The sequence below is a fragment of the Budorcas taxicolor genome, chromosome 9 (assembly GCF_023091745.1).
Source record: "Budorcas taxicolor isolate Tak-1 chromosome 9, Takin1.1, whole genome shotgun sequence".
In the NCBI taxonomy this organism is placed as follows: Eukaryota; Metazoa; Chordata; class Mammalia; order Artiodactyla; family Bovidae; genus Budorcas; species Budorcas taxicolor.
Genome location: NC_068918.1, coordinates 19,493,343 through 19,518,533, shown reverse-complemented (window position 1 = coordinate 19,518,533; position 25,191 = coordinate 19,493,343). Strand labels below are relative to the sequence as shown.

Genomic DNA, 25,191 nt, shown 5'->3' with positions numbered 1-25,191 from the left:
GTCGGATATGACTGAGCATGCACACACCACGTCTTTTATATTGCCATGTCTCTAATAGTTAGCAAATTTCCCTTGCAGATGTTATGCACTGATTAAATATTTGTTGAATGAGAGAAGGAAAGAAGACATAACTTCTACAAGAAAAAAGAATCAGACTTACATCTTCTTTATTTCCTCCTTTCTTAATGCCTAGCTGCAATATGATCTCAAGAGAATTAGAACAGGAAGAAGAAAGAAAAAAAAGTAAAAGACACTAAGGCAATCTACAATCAGCATTTCCTAGAGCTGGAGAAGATGTCAAGTGGTTAAAAAAAAGTGAGTTTTATCTGGTGAACTTCTTAGTGCCTTTAGTCTATTACTAACTAGTAAGCTCAGCCAAGATACCCAACTGCTCCAACCCTGAGTTCCCTTTCTATAAAACAGGTTTTATAATACCTACCTCAAGAGTTGTAAGGGTTAAATGAGAGCACAGTGAATAAATTTAACTGTTATGACTATCATTTTAAAGTGCTTTGTTAAAAATAACTCATATTGGCTGTGCTAAGTCACTTCAGTCATGTTCACCTCTGCGATCCTATGGACATTAGCTAGCCAGGCTCCTCTGTCCATGGAATTCTCCGACAAGTGGGTTGCCATGCTCTGAAGAGGATCTTTCTACCCCAGGGATCAAACCCGCATTTCTTACATCTGTATTGGCAGACGTGTTCTTTACCACTAGTGCCATCTGGGAAGCCCTTTATATACAGTGTGTATATGTTAACCCCAAACGCCTAATTTATTCCTTCCAGGATTATTATTCAGAGTACTCTGTCTTCCATGGCTTCTTCCATTAATGTGACCTGATCATTCATGAGAACACTTGTGATGGGCAAGATCCTAAGAGGGTCTCCAAGATTTTCTGCTTCCTTGGTGTTCAGGCGTTGCATAGTCCCTCAGTTGGCATATACTGTAAATTTCCTACCGTGGTTATGTTACATGGCACATGCATACGTGTTTAGTTGCTCAGTTGTGACACCATGGACTGTAGCCTGCAGGTCCCTCTGTCTATGGGATTGTCCCGGCAAGATTATTGGAGTGGATTGCCATTTCCTACTCTAGGGGGTCTTCCCCACCCAAGGATCAAACCCACATCTCCTGTGGTTCTGGCATTAGAGATGAATTCTTTACCACTGAGCTACCTGGAAAGCCCTCATATTGGCACAGCTTACTAAGTTATTTTGAATATCTGCTTTTGGAATTCCAAGAGAGATGGAATTGAGTAAGATATCATTTTGAAATGTTTTCAGCTTTACTTTTACTGAAAGAAAAATCTTGAGGATTTTTAGGATGCATGATACAAAAAAAATTACTGGGCATTTTGCATCTATATGCTAAAATCACAAGGGAAACTCAGGCTATATAATTTTCCAATAAACTGGTTAAAATTGTCCCATATAAAAGAAACCATTTCTAATATTTCACTTCCTGTTCCACTCTGTATAATCTCATTAAAATTTAATTTATGGTGTTTAGAAGAGAAAATGTTTTAATGTTAAGTTTTGTTTTTGTTTCTTGTTTCTTCACAAAATAATTCATTCTGAATATAAACTGTGATCAAAATAATTTACCTAATATGGCTACAGGAAATACTTAAATATCATGATATGGGTGCATACAGGGAAGAAATAGTCTATTTATTTATTCTTTTTCTTATGTATTTCAATCCTTCTTGTTGAAAAAACTTCACAGATCAGAACACAATTCCCTCATACTCAAGTTTAGGGTTGATTTTACATCTGTCTTCATTGAGAGGGTAGGCTGGATTCTTCATAAGAAACATTAAAAAGATTTAAAAATAGTCTCTTTGTATACTAGTTTACTTTTTCCAGGCCTGAATAACATTTTTTCCTGAATAATTTTTAATATGAACTTCTTCCCTTTGTGAGTTTTAAAAATTTATTTTAAAATTCTTTTTTTTAAACCGAAACTCCTTTATGTCCTTTCTGCTTTGAGCCCAAGCACACTTTTGTACTGTTCAAACGAAAGCTAGAACATGGGGGATTATCTCAGAGATCCCACAGCATGTCATGACGTTAAATCCCTCTGAAGTATTTTAGCTTCTATCCGGCTAATCCAGATGTGATATAAGGGGCAATCTAGGATCATCAGAGGTAACAAGTTAGCTGACTTTCCAGTACAAAACTTTTCAGTTTTGACTTTTCAGTACAAACTCATCCTCAAAAGAATGAGCAACTATTGTCTTACATGATTTCTGTGATTACAAAACACTGGAAAATAGATTCTCTTGACTTCAAAGCAATTCAAGCATTGTAAATGTTTTAAATATAGTCAAGCTGCCATCACCTGAACTCAGACTTGCAACCTAATCTATTTGGGAATGAAAAGCTTACTTAAAAGTAATCTACTCTTGCCCTACAATTTTGGAGCAACCTGAAATCAAGGCTTGGAAGTACTAATTAGATTAGGTCCTTTTTATGCCAGAGTCCCAATTATTTACTTGTCTGAACAGTTTTTAAAATAAGTTCATCTAGAACATTCAGTTCAGTTCAATCACTCAGTTGTGTCTGACTCTTTGTGACACTATGAACCACAGCATGCCAGGCCTCCCTGTCCATCACCAACTCCAGGAGTTTACTCAAACTCATGTCCATTGAGTTGGGAATGCCATCCAACCATCTCATCCTCTGTCCTTCCCTTCTCCTCCCACCTTCAATCTTTCCCAGCATCGGGGTCTTTTCAAATGAGTCAGCTCTTCGCATCAGGTGGCCAAAGTATTGGAGTTTCAGCTTCAACATCAGTCTTTCCAATGTACACCCAGGACTGATCTCCTTTAGGATGGACTGGTTGGATCTCCTTGCAGTTTAATATAATTGTTCCAATATCACTCATAAGCGTGTGAAGTATCTGTATAATTGATATTAACTGGTAGATCGCCACAGAATACATAGAACCCTAAAAAAAATTATTCTAGATTTCAAATAATGACAAGCTGATGCACTTGTCAAATCTTGCCCCAGTGGGTATGTACAACATACAAAATTCAAATATAAGATAACTTTCTACAATCAAGTACTTTTCAAATATAAAAAAGATGGAGTAAACACAAAAGCTATAATCTTCTCAAAATACAAGTTTGGAAAATAGAAGGTTGCCCTTTTAAATTGAAACTTAACAGTGAACACATATGAAAGATACCATATATTATCTTGCCAACTATATCTATATTTACATACAAAAATATTTAAACATTATTTTTAATTAAAAATAAATATATTGTCACAGTCTGTAAATTATTTTGAGCTCTGGTAGGTAGAAAAACATATTACAAAAGTTTCTTAAAGTAAAATATGATAGCCTATGTTTGGTAAGCATAGTTTTTAACACTATGTTCAAAGCTTTAAGGCTCTATCAAGTATTTTCTGCATCTTGTCAATGATAAAGGAAGATCCTCTATGGAGACATCAAATAGCTAAAGGTTTTAGTTTGTTCAGAATTTAATAGCATCTGCCTCATGGGGCTTCCCTGGTGGCTAATATGGTAAAGTGTCTGCCTGCAATGTGGGAGAGCCGGGTTCAATCCCCAGGTCAGGAGGATACCCTGCAGAAGGAAATGTCAACCCACTTCAGTAGTCTTTCCTGGAAAATTCCATGGATGGAGGAGCCTAGTAGGCTACAGTTCATGGGGAAGCAAAGAGTCGGATATGACTGAGCGACTTCACTTTCTTTCTTTCCTATATAGTAACTGAAAATATTCTATGGAAATAGATTTGATTGTTTCATTTAAACAGCACAAGTTGGATTAATCAGATCTAGTTAACCCACCACAAAGGTATTTTAATGTAAGTTCTAATGGAGTAATATAATTGAATGATTTTTTAAAATTTATTTATTTTTAATTGATGGATAATTGCTTTATAAGTAGTATGTTGGTTTCTACCAAAGATCAACATTGATCAGCCATATGTCGACCCATGTCTCCTCCCACTTGAAATGAATGATTCTTTAAATACATTGCTATATTTCATAAACTTACCTTTTGCCATTCGGTTATCACCAACCTAGATAGCATATTCAAAAGCAGGGATATTACTTTGCCAACATCCGTCTAGTCAAGGCTATGGTTTTTCCAGTGGTCATATATGGACGTGAGAGTTGGACTGTGAAGAAAGCTGAGCGCTGAAAAATTGATGCTTTTGAACTGTGGTGTTGGAGAAGACTCTTGAGAGTCCCTTGGACAGCAAGGAGATCCAACCAGTTCATCCTAAAGGAGATCAGTCTTGGGTGATCTTTGGAAGGACTGATGTTGAAGCTGAAACTCCAATACTTTGGCCACCTCATGCAAAGAGCTGACTCATTGGAAAAGACCCTGATGCTAGGAGGGATTAGGGGCAGGAGAAGGGGACGACAGAGGATTAGATGGCTGGATGGCATCACCAACTCAATGGACATGAGTTTGAGTGAACTCCGGGAGTTGGTGATGGACAGGGAAGCCTGGTGTGCTGTGACTCATGGGGTCACACAAAGTCGGACACAACTGAGTGACTGACCTGAACTGAACTGAAGCATCAAGGACACAAATTTTCTAAAACTGAGTCTTTTAATTCAGAGTGTATTACTATTGGAGTTTTAGTTTTACCACAACAGCCTCCTAATCTTAAAATTGTATATCTTGTAAATGTGTACCTTCCTTCCTAAGGCAATCTTCTTCATAATTTGAAAATAGCAACTTTTTACTACTGGAGTGTCTGTGGCACTATCTCTAAAAATGGCAGATTGTTTTTCTTTCCTATGAGCTTATCAAACAATTCATTCTAAATTATCTATCTCTTATGTTTTCAGTTATACCTCATCCCTTTAAGCATCAGTCTCTCACAAATCTGTTTATCAGGCACTAAATTCACCTCCGAAAGCAAAATTGAGGACTCTTTACTCCTTATACAGTCACACACACTCATATAAAAGAAAGAAACTTACTACTTTCTTCTCGTTTTTGCATCTCCATTCCAATCTGGATTTATCCTTTCACTGCTCTTGTCTTTTCTGTCATCACATCACAACTTCTAAGTAACATTCGCCAAGCTGATAATTTTTAACTTCTTGAAACATCCATTTCTGAAATATCTCTATTCCCAAACCCTTCTGCTTTTCTTTTAACCTCTCTAGCAATTCCTTTTAGTCCCTATTACTTTATTTTCCATTTTCTAATGTCTAGATGTTGGGAATCCCTCAGGTCTTGATTCTGTATTCTATTCTCTTCTTTTGACACAGTCTCTCCAGGTGATCTCATGTGTTCCCAGGACAATAACTGTGATCTATATGGATTGCTTTTTTTATGGTTTTACTTTGGTATCTGCTCTGAATTCTAGACCCAACTCTCTGATTGTTTGGAGTATATGGGCTGTGGAGCCACACTGCCAGAGTTAATGTTCTAGTCCTGACATTTACTAACTGTGTGTCTGAAGCAAGTCACTTATCCTCTGTGTCTTGCTGTGCTGTGCTGTGCTTAGTAGCTCAGTCAATTCCCAATCTTTGCAACCCCCATGAATGGTAGCCCACCAGAATCCTCTGTCCAAAGAATTTTCCAGGCAAAAATACTGGAGCAGGTTGCCATTTCCTACTTCAGGGGATGTTTCTGTCCTACGGATCAAACCCATGTCTCTAGAACCTCCCACATTAACAGGTGGATTCTTTACCACTGCACCACCTGGAAAGCCCCTCTGTGTCTTGACTGCCTCAATTTTATAAGGACTATTATAAAAGCTTATTTATTTCTCATAAAGATTGAATGAGTTAGTATGTATGCTGCTGCTGCTGCTGCTAAGTCACTTCAGTCGTGTCTGACTCTGTGCAACCCCATAGACGGCAGTCCACCAGGCTCTTCTGTCCCTGGGATTCTCCAGGCAAGAATACTGGAGTGGATTGCCATTTCCTTCTCCAATGCATGCATGCACGCTAAGTCGTTTCAGTCATGTCTGACTCTGTGCGATCCCATGGACAGCAGTCCACCAGGCCCCTCTGTCCACGGGATTCTCTTGACAAGAATACTGGAGTGGGTTGCTATTTTCTTCTCCAGAGTTAGTATGTATAAAGTACTTAAAATAGTTCCTGATACAAAAGTTGAGAAAATGAAAGAAATTTGGGGGGATTTCCTGGTGGTCCAGTGCCTAGGGCTCAGCACCTTCAATGCCAGGACTAGTTCAATCCCTGGTCAGGGAAGTAAGATCCTTCATGCTGCATGGTGTGGCCAAAATTAAATTAATAAAATTTTAAAAAATGAATGATGCTGTGTCACATATACCTGAAACAACACACTTGAATTCTAGATTTTTTCCATCACAGCTGTTTTCATATAGGCTTCCCCTTCAATAAATAACACCATCTTTTCATTGGTGCACCTCTTCTCTTTTCTCCCCCTAACCCTATTATCTAAATGGGAAAGTACTTGTATTAAATATAAATCAAAACATTTCTCTCCACTGTAAACCCCCTTCAAGAGTTTCCCATTACACTTTTAATAAATTCAAACACCTATGCATGTCCCAGGTAGTGCAAGTAGTAAAGAATCTGCCTTCCAATGCAGGAAACTCAAGAGACATGGGTTCGATCCCTGGGTCAGGAAGATGCCCTGGAGAAGGAAATGGCAATCCACTCCAGTATTTCTTGCCTGGAAAATTCCATGAACAGAGGAGCCTGGCAGGCTACACTCCATGGGCTTTCAAAGAGTCAGACAGGACTGAGCACACACGTATACATGTCCCTGCATATTCTGACCCATTGTACATCCTCTCACACAAATCATACATATACACACTATCATATACACACCACAAGCACACATCACACATAGATGTCCCCATCAATGGCTGGACCCTTCCAGTACACTGGATTACAAACAAACATCTCTGAGAGAGGCTGATGAACCCATTGTTCCCATTGTTATTCCCCAGATTTGTTTCCTCTAAGTCACTTACCCTGTGTTGTACATGTGGACATTATGTTTTCTTAGTCAATGTATGCCTCCCATATCAAACTGTAAGCTCCATTAGGCCAGGGCTTAATTGGTTTATCCACCTTTAGGTATACTAAGCCCTTGGTACAATATAGGCATTTAATGACTATTTCCTGTAGGAATGCATGTAAGAATAAATGAATGATGTCACCCTTTTCTAGTAGCTTATTTCAGAAAAGTTAGTCTGGTTTTTCAGGATCCTTTTTATTATTTATACTTTTATTCAGATAATTCTTGGGGAAAAAATCATGTTGCTACAGTTTATGTAGAGAACAAACTACATTTGTGTGTCTCGTGAGCACCTTAAATTGCCCAATTTTATTATATTGTTTGAGCCATCTTTTGTAGCTTTTAGGGGAACTCAAAGATAGGTGTAGTCATTGTACAATTCAGGTCTTCAAAACCATTTCAGATATGAATTTTATCTTCTACAACATTTCTGAAAGAATCTTTATTACAGACACATTGGAGAGCCTCTTTCAACTTTCATTCTTTCCTCCTTCGAATTGGAAAAATTGGAATGCAAAAAAAAAAAAAAACTGTCTTCTGGACTCCCTTGCAGCATAATAAATTTTTTTATTTAGATGCTCCTATAGGAGACTGAAAAAAGGCAGGAATGCTTCTGCAAACAAGGCCATTTTGATGTAAGTAAGTGGCTGAGTCTGACCTCAACACTTTCAGTATCTAGTCTGTGGGTGTGAAAAGACAGGTTGAAGAACAAAGCAGTTTCCTGGCCAAGTGATAATCCTTGTTGCTCCATAATCCAATGTAGTCTCTTGATACCAAGTTTTCCTGTCCTTACAACAATTTTTTGTGCATCCAGTTCCCTGTACATAACCCCTACCACTTGTATTAACTAGAGTGGTATGTATATCTAGCACTTAAGCCTGATACAAACATAAGAAGATTTTAAGTTTTTACTTCTTTTCTTCTTTGCTTTTTTAAAAATGTGAAACATATCTCATAACATTGTAAAAATATCTTGGTGGTTTTTTTTTTCATTTCAATCGATATTTTTAGAATGGCATATTTGGGTTTTTTCACTATGGACAATTTCAACTATATACAAACAAGAAATTATTATACTAAATCCCAATGTATCATTTATCCAGTTTCAATTCATGGACTGGCAACTTTATATCCTATAAAATCCCACCTATCTTTTCCCTAATAGATCACTAACAAAGTGTGATTTACCAGTTTCATGCATTGGAAGCTCTTTTATGAAACAATAGAACTTCAGCCTTAAATTCATTTGCATCTATATAATAGTAAAATATAAATGTAATAAAATAAAATAATAATATAACATATAAATATGCTATATAATCATACTAATATGAAAGTTAATAGAAATATAAGAAAATACTGTGATAAAACCCACATATTAAATAAGCCTGTAGGCATATTTTACATCTTGCAGATTTGCTACTATTTGGGACTAGAATAATGTTATCAGATGTTCTGCTGTGTTCTTCTAACTATTTTAGGAAGAAATAACATGAATTGCAGCTTTTTAAGATCTTAGGTTACTCTCAATTTCTCTTGTTATCTCCAGAAATTTTTACTATTTTCATAATTAGCTTCAAACTGGTTGTTTTTAAAGCATATTTCTCTCACATGAAAATCTAGCTGGAGAATTATTAAACTCTGAAAAGAAACACGGGCTTCCCTGATGGCTCAGACAGTAAAGAATCCACCTGCGATGTGGGAGACCTGGGTTGGGAAGATCCCCTGAAGGAAGGCAGGGCAACCCACTCCAGTATTCTTGCCTGGAGAATCCCCATGGACAAGAGGAGCCTGGCAGGCTACAGTCCATGCAGTCACAAAGAGTCGGACACGACTGAATGACTAAGAATAGCACAGCACACAAAGAAACATGAGTTGGAGATCAACACTAATTGAATATCTCTATCTGTCTGTCTGTCTGTCTCTCTCACACACATACATACAAACACAATTTTTGAGTATGTAGAAGTTGTGTTACTGCTCAGTTGCTCAGTCATGCCTGACTCTTTGTCATCCCATGGACTGTAGCCCACCAGCTCCTCTGTCCATGGAATTTCCTAGGCAAGAATATTGAAGCAGGTTGCCATTTCCTCTTATAGGGCATCTTCTCAACCCAGGGATTGAACCTGGGTCTCCTGCGCTGGCAGGAGGATTCTTTCCCACTAAGCACCTGGGAAGCCATTTGGAGGTTAAGATCTTGCAAACAAATAACTTGTGCATATTTTAATCAGAAATTTGAACTGATTGGTAAAAGCCAATAGTATTTCATGTAATTAAGTGTAAAAATGACATATAAACAAACTGAAAAATGATTCCAGGGACAAGCTTGATTTTTCCACACTTGCTGAACAGCCCTCCCCAGATATGCTGTGCAGTCACCCAGTTCAGTCCGTGCTTCAGTGGATGAGCACTGGCCTTGCAGGTAAGGATACTGGCATAATTAGTTCTCCTGCCAGTGGTGTACAACCTCACTCTGACATGACTGCTGTGCTAATAACACAGGTCTCCCAGTAGCAGAGACATATCAGATTTTCCCATCACTCTCTGAACAGAAAAGTGTGGTGTCTTTCCCTTCAAAAACAAAATTCAAATCAAAACTACCACCATATACACACTATTGCATTTTCCCGAAAGTATTTTTCAGGATTTTGCTTTTTCACGCCTGTGATAAAGACTTTGACAATTCTAATTCAAAACTTTCCTCTGCAAACACTTCAGTAAAACTGATGGCCCAGGTAAAGCCGCGTTTCTCTTTAGCACTCAATCATATAGCTGTCACAGATACAGTGATCCAAGCAATCAACTCTCAGTATCATCATGTGGTGAGAACTATGTTTCCCTTTCTTATGATAACGTTAGGGGAAGTTCACTGATTGAAATCACCTACCCTGGCCAGGCACCATAGTAACCATTTGCTTGAGTTGTTTTACAACAGGAGGTTCTGGTAAGGAACAGGGAACTAATAAGGCTCCACCAACTGGAAGAGTTCGGGAAAGGTCAAAAGGAGACACCACATGTCCAACCATCTCCCAGAATCCTTCTCTCTGGCATCCGTCTTGGCTGCACCAACAGGAAGGACTTGAGTCAGAATGATTGGATAAGGACAACCGGGAAACTAATCCCATCACCATAAAACCTGAGACTGTAAGCCATGTGACAGAGTAGTTCTCCTGGGTTCCCTTACCCTACTGCTCTCCACCCTGGTGCCCTTACCCAATAAAATCTCTTGCTTTCTCAGCAGAAGTGTCTCCTTGGACAATTCATTTCCCAGTGTTAGACAAGAGCCCAGTTTCGGGCCCTGGAAGGGGTTCCCCTTCTTGTAACAATAAGATATATATTTCATTAGAAGAATAAAGAATGCTTTAAACAAAACAAGATAAATGAATGTTCAATAATAAAATTAATATAATAATAATAATTGAAGTTCAAAGTAATTAGCACTCAAGTCCTCAAATCAGAGAACACATGACTATCTCTTCCTGGATTATTTAATAAGCCTAGCAGTTATGTATTTTACAACATTTTTACCCTACTTATAGCACGATGCAGAGGTTTTCTGTAATTTCTATTTACTACTTACTAAGAGTAATCACTGTCTAGTTTGTCATCCTATGATCTCCTTTTTCTCCTTTACAACATTTTTTTCCCCAACCAACGCTATTATTTCCTAAAAGAAGTCTTCACTAATGGCATCCAGCCCACTCTACTCTCCCAACACCATGTCCTACCTTGGAGCTCTCTTCAATTTAACCTTCATTTAAGCTTACCTACTGACTCATTTTCAATGGCATTGTTTTCAGCTTACTATCACACAGGGAAGATCAGGAAGTCTCATTTGCTTTGTGTTAATATAGCTCAGAGGAATTCGTTTGCTACCCCATGCACAAAGGCCCTAAGAGATTTGCATTTTAATAGAGGACAATTCTTTCATAATTCAAACAAATGGAGTTTCTCTAATGGTGGAATTTCAAGCATCACTGACAGTAGTGGAGGAAATATTTGGGGTGAAAGTACTTACACCAAACAATAATGCTTGAGACTACTATCTTTTCCACCTAGATTTAAGCTTAACTGGAATAAAAACAGATATTCATGTCTGAACAAGAGTAAAAGCAGAAATTTAAAGCAAAAATCTACACTGTTGAACAACACTATTTCTTAATAGAATGCATTATTATCTTTGTGTTCTTCACTTCTCATCTTTGTAAAGTTATACTATGTAGCTCTTCTCAGTTTCATTATGTCTTGACAAACATGGCCTTAAAGTTCTCCTCAGCTTCACTAAACTTAGACAGGCACCTTTTGGTCCTTAGGCTCCTGACCTTTCTTTTTTTGCAGCATTTACTTTAGAAAACTTGTAATTGTAAATTTTTTTTCTACTTTTTCAAGACATAAATCTTCTTAAAAGCCTTCTTTCAGTTTTACAACCTAGAGTGCTTTTTTTTCAGAGATGTGGAAGCCATTTCTTTGAAATATAATCATCAAGAAAGATAGTACATCCATCTCCAGGTTCTGTAGGAGAGTAGGAACCTAATTCCCTTGGGAGCCTTGCTCCAAGTTGCAGAACTACTCTCTTGACTTGAAAATAAGAAAAAGTTCACTCTGCTTCTGAGTAAGCTCAATCAGCAAACACAGATGGCTTACAATCCTCCCACCCTTTTCCAGCTCTTAAAAACTCTCTTGCTTTGGTTTCAGTGAAACGGAGTTCAGAATGCTTTCTGGTCTCTCTCTCCTATTGCAATAACTTTAAATAAAGTCCTATCTGTTTAACCTTGTACTGAGCATTTTTTGCTTTGGCATCCTGTACATGGACAGATTCAAGTACCTATATTAAATCTGTTTAGACTGCCCAGAGATTCCGTCATTAACAAGCATCCTGAACATAATCCAAGAAAGCAAAGAAAGTACAATACCTTTTTTTTTCACATCCATGGCAGTTTCCTTCTCAGTTTTCATTTTGACATCTTCTTTTTCTGGTAGTAAAATGAGAAAATTTTAAACATCTGTTTGCTAAGTCGCTTCTGTCGTGTCCGACTCTGTGTGACCCCAGAGACAGCAGCCTACCAGGCTCCTCTGTCCCTGAGATTCTCCAGGCAAGAACACTGGAGTGGGTTGCCATTTCCTTCTCCAGTGCATGAGAGTGAAAAGTGAAAGTGAAGTTGCTCAGTTGTGTGCAACTCTTCGCAACACCATGGACTGCAGCCCACCAGGCTCCTCCATTCATGGGATTTTTCCAGGCAAGAGTATTGGAATGGGGTGCCATTGCCTTCTCCTATTTCAGGGCACATTTTACTGCTATTAACATCCAATTTATCTCGTATAGAGTGATTCTAAATTAGAGTCAATGGTCATGTCAAATCTGAGTGAACTAGCATATTCAAAAGCAGAGATATTACTTTGCCGACTAAGGTCCGTCTAGTCAAGGCTATGGTTTTTCCTGTGGTCATGTATGCATGTGAGAGTTGGACTGTGAAGAAAGCTGAGTGCTGAAGAATTGATGCTTTTGAAGTGTGGTGTTGGAGAAGACTCTTGAGAGTCCCTTGGACTGCAAGGAGATCCAATCAGTCCATTCTGAAGAAGATCAGCCCTGGGATGTCTTTGGAAGGAATGATGCTAAAGCTGAAACTCCAATACTTTGGCCACCTCATGTGATGAGTTGACTCACTGGAAAAGACTCTGATGCTGGGAGGGATTGGGGGCAGGAGGAGAAGGGGACGACAGAGGATGAGATGGCTGGATGGCGTCACTGACTCGATGGACGTGAGTCTGAGTGAACTCCGAGAGATGGTGATGGACAGGGAGGCCTGGCGTGCTGCGATTCATGGGGTTGCAAAGAGTCGGACACGACTGAGCAACTGAACTGAACTGAACTGAGCACTGTAACAGAACAGTAGTTTTGGTGTGCTTTCCTTTCAGGGAAGGAACAAGTTTTCATTAAGTCAAAAAAATAATCTCTCATGATTGTACGGATATTAGATAGCATTGTTAATTATGATATAATCCAACAGTTTTTCTAAAGGGCATTAAAAGGGATATATTGAATGTTCTCTGGGTTATCAGGCCACCATAAGCATGTCAAAAGCTCAGAAAAGTCTTGAGATCACTTGGGACTTCAGATGCACTATTTGAAAAGGTCATTCAAAAAGAACAAAAAAGCAAACCAATCAACTAGTTTCTTTCCCATATATTCAGTAATTTGCTCTTTTGATAGACCATTTTATTAAACTAAATTGAATAGTAATAGTGACATATATATATAATCAAGAGAAGTAATGAAGTAGAATTGAGTATCATTACTAAGGAAGGAAAAAAATAATCAGTAACACATTTTAAGAGTGTTTAGGCTTGAATTTTCTTTTAAAAATTATCAATCTCAACTTTATTTGAAATATTTGTTAAAAACAATAACTAAAATTGTTAAGGGAATTTCTTTCCTAGAAAACAACAGCTTTAACAGTAACATTACAAATGGATACTAATTAAGATATGTAAGCTTTAAAATTGGAGAAGGCAATGGCAACCCACTCCAGTACTCATGCCTGGAAAATCCCATAGACGGAGGAGCCTTGTAGGCTGCAGTCCATGGGGTCGCTAAAAGTCAGACAGGACTCAGCGACTTCACTTTCACTTTTCACTTTCATGCATTGGAGAAGGAAATGGCAACCCACTCCAGTGTTCTTGCCTGGAGAATCCCAAGGATGGCAGAGCCTCGTGGGCTGCCGTCTATGGGGTCGCACAGAGTCGGACACAACTGAAGAGACTTAGCGGCAGCAGCAGCTTTAAAATTGCTTACCTTTCTTTCTTGTTTCAGAAGTCACTTTCTTCTCAGCTTTCTTCTTTTCTTCTTCTTTTTCTAGAGAAGAAATTTAAAACATTCCCTTTAGGAAAATTCAGTACAAAAGGAAAATCAAGTTTTGAATGAAGGATTACTATTAAAGTTAATTCTGCCTCCAGATAGTTTTGTGACTTTGAGCAAGTGATTTAATCTCACTAAGCCTTATTTTCCTCTTTTGTAAAATAATAGTACTTCCTTTAAAGTTATATAAAGTTTACAAAACATTCTGCACAGTGGCTGGCTCACAGCAAGTGCATGCAATGGTAGGCTGCTAATATTCTTTACAAAAAGTGAAAAAGATAGTTCAAGCTTTCTGAACCAAACAATTGTTTGTCTAGTGCCTAAAGTAAGATATTCATACTGGAAATTAAAATATAATTTCAGAGGAATGATTTTGCAGATAGGCTAAAAGAATCATTTTGTTTTCATATGTTCAGTCTCCTTAGAAATTATACATTAGGCTGTTGTGTGTGTGTTAGTTGCTCAGTTGTGTCTGACTCTTTGCGACCCCATGGACTGTAGCTCACCAGGCTCTTCTGTCCATGGAATTCTCCAGGCAAGAATACTGGGGTGGGTAGCCGTTCCCTTCTCCAGGGGATCTTTCCAACCCAGAGATTGAACCCAGGTCTCCTGCATTGTGGGCAAATTCTTTACTGCCTGAGTCACCAGGGAAGCCCACAGTAGGCCATTAATGATATCTATTTTGATTTTACTGTTTTTCAAATCTGCCTCTTGTCAATAGACATTTGGAGTCTGGTGACATTTGTCTGGCACTGTACTGGGGACATAACTTCCACTGCCCTTTCTGAGTGGCTCTATCAATCAGCGTGCTCAGACTATCTTTTCACCCAGAGGTTGCAGTAAAACTGACTGACACATAGAATGGTTTGACAGTTTGTGGGGCCTCTAGACTTCTTCATGGAGGATTTCTCTTTCAGATATCTGGGAAAACCTTGGTCTGAGGGGCAGAAGGAAACTCAAATGGTGGCCAGCGATAGCCATGTAACAACTAGACATCCCTGGACATTTTTCTGGTAAGTGCTCTCATTTCAAATAACAAAGTCAAGTAGAAGTACACAGTTGTTAAAATGGAATATCAGTACTTTTAGGTGTGAGGCAGCTATAAGCACAGTTAACGTCAGAAACTGACTGATTTTTATCTTCAGTTAGTAGTACGATTTACCTTATATTTGAAATACCTTTCTGTTTGCAATTTGTCTCCTCAACTCAAGTATAAACTCCAGGCATTCAAAAATTTTTATTACCCAGAACTATTATGAGATTGTTACTATGCTGAAGAAACTCAATGTGTAGTTCTAGTATGAATGCTTAAGTTGCCTACTAATGACTGCATCTTATTAAATACAGGAATTAATTCATTCCCTTAGGTATAGAGATTTTTTTACTTACAAGATCAAACACAACCCTTTCTTTCAGTGTCAGAAGTATAATTTATAAAGAACCTCTTTTCATGACTCTTAGAGATAAGTTAGTGTGGTAGGGAGAAATATATTCACACTCTGTCTAAATGTATCTACAGTATACCATTACAGCTCATCTAATCAGAAGTAGAAAGTCAAGAAGTCAGATTTTGATAGTTCTAGAGTCAGAAATAAACCGAGTGAATTCTACTTTGCTTTTTCCTAAAGGTTTATCCATATTAAATATGTAAATCATGCTTAAAATTCTGAATAAATATACTTTTGATTTAAGTAGCAGTACTTTCAGCTTCTCTGGGGGAAATTTTATGTTGCAGGAAATTTTCCATCTTATCTAAATAGATACATATGCCAGACAATTGAATTGGCATTTGCTAATAAACATTACCATCAGATGCCACGTGTCAGAAAAGGAGTCAATTAACACAGAGACTAACTGTAAATATTTCTTAGCCTATCTTAAAAATCAATGCCATAGTCATGATAAGATCACAATTTAGTACCCAACTTAGTATCTGACTCTCTAAGTTTCATAATGTAGATGAATAAATATTTTATTAAAAAGTTCATGACAATTAGTTCATCTTATATTAAACTTGGGAATGAAAGTAGGTATTTGAGGCCATAAGATGGAAGACATTCTTTTCATTTTTTTTTTAAAGAGAATTACCTTGTGTAATAAATTCTACCCTTTATATTAATATAGCTGGGATTTTATTGTGGTGATACAGTATCCTTGCTTTAGTTCAGATTGATTAATGCTTCCATTATACACTCATCCTGTGATTACGGCCATACACTGAAAGAGTCATGAATAAGAACAGAAATCCACAAAAAGCAGGTATAAATAATGTACTTTAATAACATTTTTATGAATTAGACCTTTAAGCTGTCATTATAGGACTTACTTTATTCATGGTTAATTTATTTAAAATATCAACTTCTGAAGATCCCTGCATTTCTTCAAGTACTACCATCTATTCTCTATGTGATCTGGCAGCAGAGAAATTAAGTTTTTCATTTATAAAAGGTACAACAATTTAATTATCTCCTTCTTGGATATAAAAGTAATCCATGTTTCTTATACGAAGACTCTCTTTCCCTTGACATTTTTCTCCTTCAGTAGTCAACAATACTCCTTTCTTTCCACCTGACTATGCACCCACATATCCAATTTCCTCCTCATGCTCTCCTCCAATTTGTTTGCTGTTTTGTTAGTAACAGCAAGAGAAGAGTTAGGACATTTTATATCACTGGTTCTCAGAGGGTTCGCAATTAAGTGTGTCCATAGAGTGTGAACTTATCAGTACAGTGCCTTTCTCTGAGAAAGTGTCATAGGCTGGGAAATGATGGCTCTATCTGGTAGGGATCACAGGAAAGACTGGCTGAGAGAGAAATCCTCTCCACCATAAGCAGCTCTGAGCCACAAATATGTTATTAGCTTCTGCATAAATTAACATCAGATGAAAGAGAAATTAAATGACTTACTTTTTACTTCCTAAGCCCTTACAATGGGCTTTTCTCTTGCTTTTAAATGTTTTTATGCCATTTCAAAGCCAGAGAATGCACAATAGTTAATTATAATTGTAAAGCTTTTGAAGATGCCTGTTCCTAGCAAAACGAGCAAACAAATGCAAATGCTTCATTTTCATCTTATGTTTTGTTCTCCCCACTCATGCCTTTCTTGTGTAGAGATTATCCAAAATTTACATGCTTTTGTAACTCTCTGTGGCCAGGATTGATGTATTCTTGGTCCCAGTTAAGTAAATAAGGACATGCTTCTTTCATAACAAAGCATTCCAACACACCTCCTCACTGTCACCTTGTTTTTTTAGAGTGACAGAGGCTGACCTGGAGCCCCAGTCACAGTACAGCATGGAAAACTTCACATAAACAGATAAGCTCAGTTACACTAATGACTATCAGAGCTTTCCACTGTTATCTGCAGAGAGGAATGAAACAAGGGACGATGGAAGGGTGCTAGCAAGGCTGACTTTGGTCTGAATTCTGTCTCTGGCCCCTTCTGGATGTGACACTGCAATGTGCCGGTAACACACTGATCTCCATTTACCTCATTTGAAAAATGGAACGAGCAAAATCTACCTCGCCAACTTATTGTGAAGAAACTGAGCCGAAGTGCTTGGACAAGAGTGTGGACGTTCAAAAAAAGTACTGATAGCATATATTCCTATATTTTTGAAACAATCAAAATCTGACTACATAAAATCTTCAGTTTTTCTAAGTGTGACATTTGTTGATCTGAGTAAATGTACATTAATTCTTATTTTTCTGTGTTGAGGGAGGCTATATCAGGAATATTATATATTGTGAAACTTTAAGAAAAAAATAGGAATTAACATGCTATGAAGGGGCATTGTGTTGGAATGAAGAAGTGGATTCCAGTTATTCTATAAATAGTAGTTTCTGCATGATGCAACTGTAAGCAAATCTGTCTTCAACCATAAAAGGCAGGGGGAATGAGTAGAATATACTCAGGTCTCTCTTCACTTGTCTATTCCTTTATTTCTCCAAGGAAGTATGTCTCATCTTGCATCTATTTCCTAATTTTTCTGAGAACAGTTAACTTAAAAAGCTTTCAATTTGTAAATAGCTGCTTATGTTCTCTGACTGCTATGGCTTAAAATATTTTAAGGCTAGAGGAAAGTCCATTTTTTAAGTCTTAATGAATATGTTTGTTCATGTGTATGCATTATATATGAATACATATATACATGTATATAAAGTCATATGATAATAAGGGTCAGAAAAAATACAAAGCTAGGTTTAGAGGATTAGAGTATGAGGGAATGGGAAGTGGCTTTTTTTTTTTTTTTTTTTGAAAAGGAACAGGGTTATACCTTTTTGAATGAGCACCATTTTAAAAGATGCTTGAACAAAAGTAGGCTCCTAGGGAAAAGAATCTTCCTGCAGAGGAAACATATGTGCCAAGACCTTCAAAGAGGAGTATTCTAGCTATATTCAAAGAAGAGCATGGAGACCAGAATGGCTGCAGCAGCAGATGTAGGAGGGGAGTGGGAAGAGAAATGGTCAGAGATGTAGCTGGGACAATCACATCGAATCTTGTTCACAATAAGAATTTTCCATTTTATTCTGAGTAAGGTAGGAAGTCACTGACAGGTTTCAAGCAGAGTAATTGTATTGTGATGAGTTATGTTTTAAGAGGAATTTTGGCTGCTGCTGAGTGGTGGGTGTCAGTGTCCAACTAGATTGTGTGACCATGTTGCAATGAAGACTAAGAAAGTAAAAGGATTCAGTAATAATATTCTTCTTCATGTTTTCCTTTCCCACCCCCGCCCCCCCAAAATTGCCTTCTAATTTTTTCTGGGATTCTTGAAGGAATGCAATACTATAGACACATGGTGGGAGTACCTCTCTTTACATTGTAATTAGGTTACTGTAATAGTAAAACTCTTCACTTGAGTTATATGGAGTAAAGGAAACTGGCTTTTCAGAACCTGAATCCAGTCTTTCCATTGACTTTCCTTTAGTGAATGCTGAATTTTTCTTAAAAGTCAGTTTTTCTCATTATCAGCTACTAACAACAATTCACAAGCAGAAATACTAGAGCATTTTCCAGTGACTGCCCAGAGCCTTATATAAACAGTTGGTTTATGTCAACAAATCAATAAATGATCAGGTAACCTTAAGTCAAATCCTTTGCCAGGGTTTGAATCTTAAACTATTCCTTCAAGGAATTTTGGGTATGATATTAACAAGGGATAAAGTTTACAGTTACAACATGGATTTAAGGGCATTATGGGTGGAGACAGGGTGGCTCAGATTGTAAAAAATCTGCCTGCAATGTGGGAGACCTGGGTTCAATCCCTGGGTCAGGAAGATACCCTGGAGAAGGGAATGGCTAACCACTCCAGTATTCTTGCCTGGAAAATTCCACGGACAGAGGATTCTGGTGGGCTATAGTTTATGGGGTTGCAAAGAGTTGGACCTGACTGAGAGACTAACACTTCACTTTCATTAAGGGACATAGTTCAGTTCAGTTCAGTTCAGTCACTCAGTTCTGTCCAACTCTTTGCGATCCCATGGACTTCAGCAGGCCAGGCCTCTCTGTCCATCACCAACTCCCAGAGTCCACCCAAACCCATGTTCATTGAGTTGGTGATGCCATCCAACCATCTCATCCTCTGTCATCCCCTTCTCCTCCTGCCTTCAATCTTTCCCAGTATCAGGGTCTTTTCAAATGAGTCAGTTCTTCGCATCAGGTGGCCAAAGTATTGGAGTTTCAGCTTTAGCATCAGTCTTCCAATGAATATTCAGGACTGATTTCCTTGAGGATGAACTGGCTGGATCTCCTTGCAGTCCAAGGGACTCTCAAGAGTCTTCTCCAACACCACAGTTCAGAAGCATCAACTCTTTGGCACTCAGCTTTCTTTATAGTTCAACTCTCATATCCATACATGACTACTGGAAAAACCATAGCCTTGACTAGATGGACCTTTTTTTGGCAAAGTAATATTTCTACTTTTTAATACGCTGTCTAGGTTGGTCATAACTTTTCTTCCAAGGAGCAAGTATCTTTTAATTTCATGGCTGCAGTCACCATCTGCAGTGATTTTAGAGCCCAGAAAAATAAAGTCAGACACTGTTTCCACTTTTATCCCATCTATTTGCCATGAAGTGATGGGACTGATGCCATGATCTTAGTTTTCTGCATGTTGAGCTTTAAGCCAAGTTTTTCACTCTCCTCTTTCACTTTCATCAAGAGGTTCTTTGGTTCTGCTTTAATTTCTGCCATAAGGGTGGTGTCATCTGCATATCTGAAGTTATTGATATTTCTCCTGGCAATCTTGATTCCAGTTTGTGCTCCATCCAGTCCAGCATTTCTCATGATGTACTCTGCATATAATGGAGGCAGCAGAGGCCCAAATCCAAGAGCACCACATGAAAGTGCAAAAGCTGCTCCTGGGAAAATGGTATGTGAATTCTGAGATGAGTATGCAAGTTACTCTCAATGCCAGCCGAAGGAGGTGCCTGCTGACTGCCTACTCCTGTCCAGTAGGTAAAGGCTGACAACTCTTTGTGAAACAGTACCAAAGGAATCCAGAGCTAATTAGTATAAATCCAAACATTTTCAAGATACCAGATTATGGACACTTCTTTAAGCTTCAAAAAAGACTGTGGAAACGTGTTTTCCATGTTGCAAGGAAGAGCCAATTCTGACTCCATGATGGATATGTTTCTTTGATTTTAACCTTTGCTTTTTGTTGCTTTTATTATTGTAGTCATATGTAATGCCCGCCTCAGGGAATTCTACCCCTCTGCCTGATTATTAAAGTAAAAGGGCCTTTGTTCAGCCTTTGTTCAGCTCATAGGAAGATAATATGACTCTGTTATCGTTGTTCAGTCACTAAGTCCTGTTGGACGTTTTGCGATTTCATGGACTCCAGCATGCCAGACTTCTCTATCCTCCACTATCTCTCAGAGTTTGATGAAATTCATTTTCATTGAGTCAGTGATGTCTTTAATCATCTCATTCTTTGCTGCCCCCTTCTTCTGCCTTCAATCTTCCTCAGCATCAGGGTCTTTTCCAAGGGTAGGTTCTACCCATCAGGTGGCCGAAGTATTGGAATGTCAGCATGAGTCCTTCCAATGAGTACTTAGGGTTGATTTCCTTCAGGATTGACTGGTTGGATCTCCTTGCTGTCCAAAGACTCTCAAGAGTCTTCTCCAGCACCATAATTCAAAAGTATCAATTCTTAGGTTCTTAGTCTTCTTTATGGTCCAACTCTCATATCAGTATATGACTACTGGAAAAACCGTAGCTTTGACTATATGGACCTCTGTTGGCAAAGTGATATCTCTGCTTTTTAATATGCTGTCTGACCCTGCTCACCTGTGAATGGCTCAGTCGTGTCTGACTCTTTGCGACCCCATGAATTGCAGCACGCCAGGCCTCCCTGTCCATCACCAACTCCCGGAGTTCACTCAGACTCACGTCCATCGAGTCCGTGATGCCATCTAGCCATCTCATCCTCGGTTGTCCCCTTCTCCTCCTGCCCCCAATCCCTCCCAGCATCAGAGTCTTTTCCAATGAGTCAACTCTTTGCATGAGGTGGCCAAAGTACTGGAGCTTCAGCTTTAGCATCATTCCTTCCAAAGAAATCCCAGGGTTGATCTCCTTCAGAATGGACTGGTTGGATCTCCTTGCAGTCCAAGGGACTCTCAAAAGTCTTCTCCAACACCACAGTTCAAACGCATCAATTCTTTGGTGCTCAGCCTTCTTCATAGTCCAACTCTCACATCCATACATGACCACAGGAAAAACCATAGCCTTGACTAGACGGACCTTAGTCAGCAAAGTAATGTCTCTACTTTTGAATATACTATCTAGATTGGTCATAACTTTTCTTCCAAGGAGTAAGCGTCTTTTAATTTCATGGCTGCAGTCACCATCTACAGTGATTTTGGAGCCCCAAAAAATGAAGTCTGCCACTGTTTCCACTGTTTCCCCATCTAGTTCCTATGAAGTGATGGGACCAGATGCCATGATCTTCGTTTTCTGAATGTTGAGCTTTAAGCCAACGTTTTCACTCTCCTCTTTCACTTTCATTAAGAGGCTTTTTAGTTCCTCTTCACTTTCTGCCATAAGGGTGGTGTCATCTGCATATCTGAGGTTATTGATATTTCTCCCGGCAATCTTGATTCCAGCTTGTGCTTCTTCCAGCCCAGCGTTTCTCATGATGTACTCTGCATATAAGTTAAATAAGCAGGGTGGCAATATACAGCCTTGATGTACTCCTTTTCCTATTTGGAACCAGTCTGTTGTTCCATGTCCAGTTCTAACTGTTGCTTCCTGACCTGCATACAGATTTCTCAAGAGGCAGGTCAGGTGGTCTGGTATTCCCATCTCTTTCAGAATTTTCCACAGTTGATTGTGATCCACACAGTCAAAGGCTTTGGCATAGTCAATAAAGCAGAAATAGATGTTTTTCTGGAACTCTCTTGCTTTTTCCATGATCCAGCGGATGTTGGCAATTTGATCTCTGGTTCCTCTGCCATTTCTAAAACCAGCTTGAACATCAGGGAGTTCGCGGTTCACGTATTGCTGAAGCCTGACTTAAGAGAATTTTGAGCATTGCTTTACTAGCGTGTGAGATGAGTGCAATTGTGCGGTAGTTTGAGCATTCTTTGGCATTGCCTTTCTTTGGAATTGGAATGAAAACTGACCTTTTCTAGTCCTGTGGCCACTGCTGAGTTTTCCAAATTTGCTGGCATATTGAGTGCAGCACTTTCACAGCATCATCTTTCAGGATTTGAAACAGCTCAACTGGAATCCCATCACCTCCACTAGCTTTGTTCGCAGTGATGCTTTCTAAGGCCGAAGAGGTATCATATCCCCTCCCTGAGGTTGGCCATTCCAGGAGATATTTGCAAGATAATGGCATGTTACTTTACTTCCTCAACTTCTCTTGCTCTCTGTTCTATAAAAGAACCTGGCATCCAGACCCTGACAAGATAGTTATTTTGAGACATTAGGTCTGCTATCTTCTCAATCAGCTGATTTTCCGAATAAAGTTGTATTCATTGCCTCAATATCTTGTCTCTCAGGTATACTGGCTTGTTGTGCAGTGAGCAGAGTATGCTTGGATTTGGTAACATAAATAGTTATTTTATATGATCAGAACAAGGCCAAAATATTGTGTTAGTTTGGTTTAATGAAACTGATTTTAAGGTGATATAGAATTACACTGTAGTAGAATACTATAATAGAATACAGCACATGACCTTATATGTGTTAGAATATATACTTAGTTCTCAGATGAAAGTCTGCATATCCTTTAGGGGATAAAACGGGCTCAGGAAAGATGAGTAACTTGCACAAATTCACAAATCATGTAAGTGACACAACAAGGATTTAAAACTAAGGATCACTGAAAACTCTGTTCTTTCCCCTACAATATGGAATATGAAGTTTGCAGTAGACTGACCCTAACAAAAACTTACAAATGAACTAAGGTGTGGGAAGGAAAGAAGTGGCAGCTTCTAACCTATCTTTGTGAAGCTTGTCTTTTAGGTCTCTCACATCCATAGTTCTCTGACATAATGACAAATTTTTTTGTTTCTGAATTTAGTATGCAAAAGAGAATGCAAAGGGAAAGATTATTTTATATATTTCAAATTGCAAAAAAGGTTTGTTAATTAAAATTCACATTTGAAATGGATAAAGTAGATTGCACCCAAACCTTTCAAAAATGAAAAAAAAAAACTTTATAAACAATAAAATGATTGCATTATTTTTGAATGGATTATGTTTATATAGATAAAGATTGCCACATCTGTTCTTTTTCCTTCTGGTATTTATCTTTCCTCTCAATGCTTTTACATTCTGGGAAGCAAATGCTCAATTAAAGTTTTTTGAGTCTTAGACTCAAATGAGAAGCTCTCCATCCACACACTCATCCCTGAATAGCTTCAAAGAGAGTATTTTGCATTTTCTTTTTTGTTCTTTTTTGTTTTATTTATTTATTTTCTGGGTGCTACAATTATTTGGAGTTTATCTTCTAAAAACTTTTTAACCCTTTTAAAATGTAGTTTTTATGCAGAATCATTGCTTGCTGAAGATATTTTAGTATAAATTTTCTATTGCATCTTTCTACAAGGTAAGGAAAATATAAATATAAGATTCATTTCTAGTAACTGTCAATTTTCAAAATCATATTATTTACATATAATTACCTTTTCCATATTTTTATCTATATACATTTCCTACATTTGTCTGTAGCTGGAAATGAACTGCAAAAGTACATTGTTGCCTTTAAAATGTCAAAAATACCTAAAAACATCATAGAATTGAGTTTTTCCTGTATGTGACTAAATTATTGATATTTAAGAAAAAAGTTGGTTATCATTTAAAATCAAAGTATACATTACTCTAAAGTATTACTTCAAAGATATGGCTATTTTTATAACAGATCCTTGAGAATTTAGGGCTTCAGTTACTAAATAAATTAGAAAGACTCAATAGTTATTTTGAAATAAAATTTGACTTTAACATTACCAAAAGTTACCGGTTATTGGGTACATTTATAAATGTGATTTTTAATTGAAGCCTTTTAATTATTGACATTAAGCTTCATGCACGAGACTGAAAGTCCATCAGTCCTGTCCGACTCTTTGTGACCCCATGGACGTCCATGGAATTCTCTAGGCCAGAATACTGGAGTGGGTAGCTTTCCCCTTCTCCAGTGGATCTTCCCAACCCAGGTATCAAACCCAGATCTGCCGCATTGCAGGTGGATTCTTTACCAGCTGAGCACAAGGGAAGCCCAAGAATACTGGAGTGGGTTACAGAGCCCTTCTCCAGCAGATCTTCCTGATGCAGGAACTGAACCAGAGTCTCCTGCATTGCATGCAGATTCTTTACCAACTGAGCTATCGGGGAAGCCCAAGCTTAATACAGATCAATATTTATAAAGGAAATAAGTGCCCCTTCAACGAATACAACTTTTCTAGTTGTAATTGTTTTAATTCAACTTCATTTCAAATGATAGACCACATAAGTTTCATCATCATTCATAAATTATACCAAACCATTAATGCAATTTTGGTCCTCTTCCTAATATAAGGAAGGTCTAGTCTAGCAGATCAAATTTTTTTCACAAAATTCTTACATAATTTAAGCGAGTATCTGTCACCATTTATCATGTGAACAAATGCCAAGACTCCTTACTCCATTTGGGTAAAACAGACCTGGCTTTGAGAGTGCAGCCAGTTTTTCCATCAGTACTAGAGAGAATGAATAATCTCAATGGGGATTCTAAGAAGTTTATAAAACAGAAAGAAACATTTAGGTTAAGCTGAAACAAATAGCAAATAAATGTTTTATGATGAAAAAATGGTACTTATAAACTAGAGCTTTGG

At 38.0% G+C, this 25,191-nt stretch overlaps 1 protein-coding gene across 32 annotated transcripts in view; it reads right to left on the bottom strand.

Moving 5' to 3' along the window:
* The window catches only part of TRDN (triadin), a 405,761-nt gene that overhangs the window by 189,544 nt on the left and 191,026 nt on the right, over positions 1–25,191 (bottom strand). For all 32 annotated transcript variants that reach the window (XM_052645523.1, XM_052645524.1, XM_052645525.1 and 29 more), the window contains 2 exons: positions 13,811–13,870; positions 11,931–11,990 (listed from right to left, as the gene is read on the bottom strand). In XM_052645523.1, the coding sequence (XP_052501483.1) occupies positions 11,931–11,990; positions 13,811–13,870 (120 nt within the window). The remainder of the gene's footprint in view (positions 1–11,930; positions 11,991–13,810; positions 13,871–25,191) is intronic.